At 47.1% G+C, this 8352-nt stretch overlaps 1 protein-coding gene across 1 annotated transcript; it reads right to left on the reverse strand.

Annotated features, from left to right (window-relative positions):
• Positions 1–975: 975 nt before the first annotated feature.
• Positions 976–4344, reverse strand: Ndufa6 (NADH:ubiquinone oxidoreductase subunit A6). Its single transcript, XM_075960130.1, has 3 exons — positions 4168–4344; positions 2232–2347; positions 976–1195 (listed from the first exon to the last, which is right to left on the reverse strand). Exons 1-3 carry the CDS (start codon positions 4304–4306, stop codon positions 1064–1066), a joined length of 387 nt encoding a protein of 128 aa, XP_075816245.1. The 5' UTR covers positions 4307–4344; the 3' UTR covers positions 976–1063.
• Between the last annotated feature and the right edge of the window lie 4008 nt (positions 4345–8352).

Here is an 8352-nt window from a genome sequence, read left to right on the forward strand (position 1 = left end):
CCCTCAGAGCCACTTAAGTTAACTGTAGCCTTAAGCCTAGAGGGGTTGCCACTCGCCAAACGTGGAGTTTGTTTTTTTTTTTAATATTTATTTATTTATTATGTTATAATATTCTGTCTGCATGTATGTCTGGTGCCAGAGGAGGGCACCAGACCTCATTCCAGATGGTTGTGAGCCACCATGTGGTTGCCGGGAATTGAACTCAGGACCTTTGGAAGAGCAGGCAATGCTCTTAACCACTGAGCCATCTCTCCAGCCCCAAATGTGGAGTTTTGATACTTCTTAATAGTTAGAATGTTTTGTAAAACTTGGGCTCCTGGGGGGGGGGATCCCTGGTGCTGTGGGGTCACTCACTAAGTATGTTTAAAGACAGTACCTTTCGCCAGCATTCAGGACTGTTCAGGGAAGGAGGCAGATGCAAGAACATTGGTAGTTCAAGGTCATCCGTGGCTATAGAGTGAATATGGGGCTATCCTTGGCTACATGAGATCCTGTTTGAATAAAGTGCAGAAGTAGTAGGATGAGTCTGTTCTTTGTTTGCATCGAACGATTGTGCGTCTGCACAATGAGTAGGAAGTTAATTTCATTTTAAAGATTAGTGCTTCTAAGTAGAAGGTCTAGGCCTTGAGCAGCCATTTTCCAGAGCAAAATAGATCATCTTGTCAGTCCTACTGCTGCCCCCATAGTGTGGGCTCTGTTCCCTCTGATAGGAAGAGCCTCAACACCAAGATCCCAATCTTAGCAGTACAACTACAATAACTAAGTGCATAGTAAGCACAACTACGGTAACAGACTCACTCAGCTTCATAGCCACGGGGACAGAGTCTGGACAGATGAGAAGCCTTATCCCTCCCTGCTTCCTCACGCAGGATCCCATACAGCTGACAGCAAGCACCACACTCCAGAAAAAGGAAATAAACATGGCATGCGCACCAGAGACACACACTTAAGCAAGGAGTGAGAGACCACAGGAAATGGGTTCACTGGTGCAAGTTTATCACAAAACAACCATCAAATAATGAGTTTATTTATACTCTAAAATAATTAAATATTAACATGCACCTTATGGGTCATGGCCAATATAGAACTTGGACAGGAAGTCCTTTGGCCTCGGTGTTTCTGTTTCGTGGAAGAACCGCATAATGTGTGTCCGCTGTTTCCACACGTGGATGGTTTCCTGGAGCTCCATCTTCCCCTGTGCACGTGAATGGAAGGTAGTCAGTTCAAGCCATCAAATGAAGAGCACAACACTCAAGTTCAGTACTCTGGTATGGACTTGCTAATGACCCTGGGTGAGTAAATCTAAGGCGAGTTTCTGCATTTGGAGGGTGGTGGGACTCAATGACCTGCTGCTTTTCCAAGAGAAGTAACTAACAGGTTCCCAAGACTGCGCAACACTTTTGGTTTAACGTCATGTTTCTATGTAACAGAGTGTGGTATTTCCTGGTTTGCCATGAGCTACTGCTGATGGACCATGACTGGCCTGGGAAACACAAGGGCACAGTCTGACCTCATCTGTACCATCCCCGAAGCCACCCTGCTTTCCTCTTCTGGTGAGACAGCGACTTCCAGGGGTGGCATCTTTCCTGCTTCCTTTTTTTTTTTTTTTTTTTAGTTTTTCGAGACAGGGTTTCTCTGTAGCTTTGGAGCCTGTCCTGGAACTAGCTCTTGTAGACTAGGCTGGCCTCGAACTCACAGAGATCCACTTGCCTCTGCTTTCCATTGTTAAAAAGTCACAAAATGCGAGGCCCCGGTGGACTTCCTCTTCAGCAATCTCACAAGCTTATTTAGGGGCTGAGGTAAGAGGCTGTCTGATTCTAACCCAGGCTACATAGTGAGTGTTTCAAAAGTGGAGACCTCCATGCCTTTAATTCTGGCACTTGGGAGGCAGAGGCAGACAGATCTCAGGGCCAACCCAGGTCTCCACAGTAAGACCCTGGCTTTAAAAATAAAAGAAATGGTGACCTCCAGTTGAACTAGGAAACAGCAATAGCTGCTAAGTCAAGAGCTGTCTCCCTGCCCCCTTTCTTTTGGGTGAGGAGGAGAATCTGAAACAGAATTTCTCTGTGTAGCCCTGGCTGGCCTTGAACTCACAGAGATCCGCCTACCTCTGCCTGAGTGCTGGGATTAAAGGTGTGCTCCACCACCCAGCAGCAGCTGGTTTTTAATGAAGACTCAGAAGCACAAGACAAGCTGGCAGATCTTTTAAGTTCATCAGAGAGGGTAGTTACCTTAATGACCAGGAGGTCAACCACCCTGGGGTCTGTGACATGAGCATTCTTCATGAACATTTCTCGGACTTTATCCCGTCCCTGTTTCACGGTGATGTCCAACTGGAATAACTGCACTAAAGAGAAAACATGATGACTCTGTAGAAATTAGACCATTTAAACATGTTTTTAGATACCTGTATCAGTGGATGTCCAGTGAAGAAGAGGCTCCCACATAGCCCTACCCTCAGCCTGGACACAGGTCATGCTAAATTGCCTGGAGCTCAATGCTCTTGACTTGACCTCCAGAGAAGCTGGAAGTACAGGTGTGCCCACGTGCTTTTTGTGCACGTGGGAGTGAGTTAGGGTAGAATCTAGGGCCTTTCACATGTTAGGCAAGGGCCCTATCACTGAGGACTATCCAGCAACAGTGGCACATGCCTGCAATCCCAGCATTGGGAACTTAGGCTGGTGGATCAAAGGTCTGAGGGAAATCATAACAAAAACAAAAACAAGCCCAGTGTGGTGGCACACAGAGGCAGATGGATCTCTATGAGTTTAGGGCCTGTCTAGTCCAGCAAGTTCCAGGCCAATCAAGGGCACAGACTGAGACACTGTCCCAGAAAAAACAAAAGAACAAAAAGTCACAAAAAGGTACCCCCCCCAAAGTCATAATAATCTCTGAAAACCATTAATTAGGAACAGCTGTGTTAAAATCAAGTTTGAGCCTTTCATCATACTCAAATTCAGTGATCTTGGAAATGGTAAACACTATAAATTTAGGCTCTCAGAGAGTAGCTGAGAGATTTTGGAAAAAACAAAACAAATGGGGTTGTAAGATGACCAGGACACTAAACAAATGCACACTGACACAGAACCTGGAATTTAGAATCTCACTTTTGTGAAGCATCCGACCTAGAGAAACCAAAGTGCTCTCAAGTAAACATGGGTCTCAGGTAGGTTTTGCTCCTTCAGTCTGTTCTAAGAACTGTGAGGAATTCCACCCCCGTCAGTACCTTCCTCAAGGTTTGGTCAGTTACTATAGTAACCTATTTAATATAGTAACTCCCTAAAGAAGACAGTATTATGCCTATTTCACAGGTGAGCGAATAGTACAAATGGAAAGTCTTACCCAAGGTCACACACTGCGAATAAAGGGCAGAACCCGAGGAAAGTGTTGCTGCCTCTCAGTAGCTCTGAGGTGTGTCTGTCACTCACTAGAAAATGCCTTCCCCCTCAGATCAGCTATGGTGGTCCATGTTAAATACCCGTCTACTCAACAACAGATGTCCCTGACATCTCAACTCTCGCCCCTTTCAGAATCCAGCAGTGACAGCACCGAGGGAGACGTCAAGATAACAGTCTGCATTCAGGGTGAGCGAGTCGCCGTCATCGCAAGGAAAAGAGGTGTTCTGTAGAAGTAGCGATGAGATTTCAAAATACTAGAGCAAGCTGAGTTAGCAAAGCTAGGGAGACCTGAGAAGCCATCAAACCTGGAGGCTTTCAAGGGCTCCAGGAAGCTACTGCATGGCCTTGGCCAAGTCGTTTCCCTCCTATGATCCAGTTTGTTTTCCAGAATGGGGAATGGCTAACTACAAGTCCTTCGCCATCTGGAACATGTCTGGAACTGTAAGCTGACCCTGGGTTCCAGAAGCTCCCGGGGCTAGCTCTGGAGCCCGGTCCCGTCACTTTGTCTCTCGGTGTCCTCAGCTGCAATCAAGAGTCACCCACAGTCCCTGCTCTCCCCTCCCAGGGGCTTGGTAAGGAATACAGGAACAAAAGCCACCAAAGCGGCTAGGTCGCTTGGAAGCTGTGTCCCGGTGTGGGGCACGTCTGCCTCGCGAGACCCTCTTCCCCCGAAAGCCAGAAGTCGTTTCTGCCCTAGTCGGTGACCTCAGCTCGGCCGTGAGACCTTGGGCAGGTGCCTCAGGGCCCCGGACGCACCCCTGCCTCTCACCAGTGTTCGGCACCTCCCGATACCAAGCGCGGTAGAGCTCGCGCACCCTCCGCTTGGCCTCGTTCAGGTCACGACTGAAAATAGGCTTCACCGCGGTGCTGGCTGCGGCACCGGCCTGCCGCAAGCCGCTGGCAGCCATCTTGCCAAGGAAGCCCCGCCCCCTGGGCGCGCGCAGGCGCTGTGCTAGGTGACGCGTCGCCGTTCTTTCTGCGGTGCGAGAGGGCGGTGGATTGGCTGGAAGCCTCTCCGGAAGCCGGGCTTTGAGGAGGGAACGGGGACCGGCGCTTGGGGCGGTCGAGGTGGCGCCGAGGGTCTCCCGGAGCCAGCAGGGGGCGCAGCGTCCAGGCTTCCGTTAGCGGTCCGAAGCGCGACGTCCGGGCCTGCCCAGAAGTTTGTTCCTTCAGCCCCGCGGGCGGCAGGCTCTGAGGTAGATGACGGCGCCACCGTGTCGGTCTTTCCGCAGTGACGGTATATACTGCTGAACGTATTGTGTGCGTGTCCGAAAAACCGTTTCTTCCAGACATGGTGTAGATGACAGAGCGCTATCTGGCTTGAATTTTTTGGCGTTTCTCAGCCCTGGGAGGCAGATAATAAGTTAATAGTGATAACTCCATTTCTATTATCTCTCTATCTATCTATCTATCTATCTATCTATCTATCTATCTATCTATCTATCTATCTATCTATCTATCTATCTATCTTAACTTACTTGTCATTGCTTTGGGAGGCAGGTTATAGTATTAACTCCATTTCTATTTATTTATCTGTTTACCTATTTATCTATTTTAACTCGTCATCGCTTCGGGAGGCAGATAATAGTAATAATCTCCATTTCTATTTTTTTTAACTCACTTGTAGGCGTTGCTTTTTTTTTGTTGTCTGATAGGAACTCTGTGTAGACCAGCTGGCCTCAGAACTTGTAGTGACTTTCTTGCCTCTGCAGGTGTGTGCCCACTGCACTTGGTTGCCTTTTTTTTTTTTTAAATTTTATGTCTGTGCAGCACGTGTGTTTTTGGTGCCTGCAGAGACCAGAAGAAGGCGATGTTTGCCCCCAGAAGTGATGGTTGTGAGATATTTTGTGGAGCTGGGAATTGAACCCAGATCCTCTGGAAGAACAGCCAGTGTGCCTAACCGCTGAGCCATCTCTTGAACAGGAACTCGCTATGTAGCCCTGGTTGGCTTACACTTCTGATTCCCCTGCCTCAACCTCCTTGGGTGCTAACACACCTAAGCCTAATAAGCTCTGTTTATACAAGGAATTTTCCATCCCAAACCGTGGAAGCTGGAAGGATCCTTAAATCATCCGTTCTGAGGACCTCTGGCTTTGCTGGCATGTCTCATAAGGTTATCACTGGACGGCAAGTGTGAAGAAAACAGAAACCGCTACAGTGACAAGTGGGAAGCATGGCAGCAGGCAGGCACGACACTGAAGCAGTAGCTGAGAGCCCCCCCCCCCCTCTCTCTCTCTCTCTCTCTGTTTTCCAAGACAGGGTTTTTTATGTGTATCTCTGTCTGTCATGGAACTCACTCCATAGACCTGCCTGGCCTTGAACTCACAGAGATCTGCTTGCCCCTGTCTCCTGTGTGCTGGGATTAAAGGCATGTGTCAACATCACCCAGTGAGAGTTTATATCTTAGCTACAAGTTAGAGACAGGGAGAGACAAGGCCTGGCCTGGGATGTTGAAACCTCAAAGCCCACCACCAGTGACACATCTTCTCCAACAAGGACCACACCTACTCCAGCAAGGCCACACCTCCTAATCCTTCCCAGAACAGTTCCACCACCTAGGGACATAGCATTCAAATATATGAGCCTTTGGGGGCTAAACCACCATATTACTGATGGCTTTTATTTTGTGAATTTTTTCTTTCCTTCTTTTTTTTTTTCTCTCCCCTCCTTTATATTTTAACCTGGCAACCTGAAACTCTCTGTATAATTCCATGTTGTCGGGTTCACGAACTACCATAACTCAACTCTAGCAGTAGGGAGTCCAGTACCCTTTTCTAGTCCCCATTGAGCATCTGAACACATGTGACACACACACACATGCACACACACACGCACACGCACACACACACACACACACGTCTTTAAAATTTATCAGGACTTACTCTTGCTTCTGTAGCACACAAAGTAAAATTGGAAAAAATGAACAGAAAAGATTGATTTGGTCACTGTGCAAGGATAGCATACAAATTTCTTAAGCATTTAATATTTTTATATAAATGACCCCAGAAATTCTAAAGATAATCATGCTATAAAACATAGACTCAGAGAGACTAAATAATAATGAAGGCTTACAGGGGACACATGGATCTCACTGGGAAGGGGAAATAGAAGAGATTACAAGGGTAAATTCAGGGTGGGTGGGGATATTAACAGGAGGGAATGGGGGGTTGGGGGAAAAAACTGGGAGAGATGACTGGAATTGGGGGGCATTTCAATGTTCTTCAGAATGAACTACACTAGTATAAAACTAGTGTAGTTGTAACTCCCAGGATTCCATGAAGGTGATTCTAGGAAAGACTCCTAGTAATGGGAGATAGGGAACCTGAACTGGCCATCTTCTATACCCAGGCAAGGCTTCTAGTTAAGGGATTGTGACACCAACCTACGATTTGTCCTGCCTGCAAGATGTGGTGGGGTAAAGTGGTGCAGAATTTGTAGGAGTGATCAACCAATGACTGGTCCAACATAAATATAATAATTAGCCAGGGGTCCAGAACAGAGACTGGTATCAGTTGTTAGATTTTGATGTTTTTCTCTTATTTTTTTTTTGATCATGGCTAAATCTTTCTGATTATCTCTGATTGACTGGCATAGAAGTAACAAGTAGTTTTTTGTTTTTGTTTTTTGTTTTTGTTGAGTTTTTAAAGTGTTATATAGAGCCCACTCCTGCCCAGACCACCGAAGCAGCAGGATGTGATCTGCCTCACTGAAAAAGCCCTGAGGTAGGGTCTCTCACAGCCCAATCTGGTCACACATTATGGACAGAGGACGATCTGGACCCCTTCGCAGGTGCTGTGACCACAGTTTTACCACTCTGGGTTTTCATCCTGACCCTTGATGGAAAGATGCAGAGATCCGACTGAGGACGGACCAGACAGGAGGGCAAAGCTTCACTCTGCAGCCCTCTCTCTAATTAGCTAAATAAATAAAAAACAAAAAAGAAACCAAAGTGTTATATAGAGACCTTCTTGTCTCATAAAGAGGAGGTCGAATCCCTCTTCATTCTGAAGAACAAACTTGTTAAAGAATCTAACTGGAGTTCCAGACTGGAAGCAGAATTTTTAGATGGCTCAAGTCTATGCTTCCATGAGTATTGAGTCTTTAAAAAATTTTTTCCCCCCATAACTAGGGCTGAAGTTTCAACCGCAGTGGAGCACATGATGCTTGACCCCACCAATACGAGAATGGGGGCAACTTATTGTGCTTGGGGAGGCCAGGAACCTAGATTGAGGTGGGTCTCATGGCCACCATTGCTGCCAGCATTGCCACAGCAACAGCAGCAGATGCTACCTGTGAGCCCACAGGAAGTTGTGGACCACGGAGAGAGGACTGGGGCAGGATCCTACCATTTAGATGTTTCCCCAGTCAACAGAACTGACAGGAATAGAGATGCACAGAGACACACAGTAAAGACAACCAGGGGTGGCCACCATACGTTCATACACCCGAGCAGACCAGGGGAGTCTGGTGATATCTCACATGGATCCCAGACGCTGGATCAGCAGCACCCGTTGTACTTTAAACAGAAGGCTTCTTACCCAGACTTACCTCTGCAGGTAACAGACCAGGTGGCATTAGAATTTGTTTTCCTATTGGAGTGGAGGAGACTCCTCCAAAACTTTAGGCAGAGGTTGATCAAAGGGAGTCATAGGGTCCTGGAAAGTCTTCCTGTTCTGCACCCCCTAGGAATTCCTTGACCTTTGCACTCTTCCCTGCTCTGAGGATCTGAGACCCCCAGTGTCTCAAGGTCTAGTCTCTGGGGATCTTGGTAGAACATTTAGAAATATTTTTTTTTAAAGATTTATTTATTATGTATACAGTGTTCTGTGTGTCTGTATCCTTTCTGGCCAGAAGAGGGCACCAGATCTCATTACAGATGGCAGTGAGCCACCATGTGGTTGCTGGGAATTGAACTCAGGACCTCTGGAAGAGCAGTCAGTGCTCTTAACCTCTG

This window comes from Microtus pennsylvanicus, chromosome 2 (genome assembly GCF_037038515.1).
Source record: "Microtus pennsylvanicus isolate mMicPen1 chromosome 2, mMicPen1.hap1, whole genome shotgun sequence".
Taxonomy (NCBI): Eukaryota; Metazoa; Chordata; class Mammalia; order Rodentia; family Cricetidae; genus Microtus; species Microtus pennsylvanicus.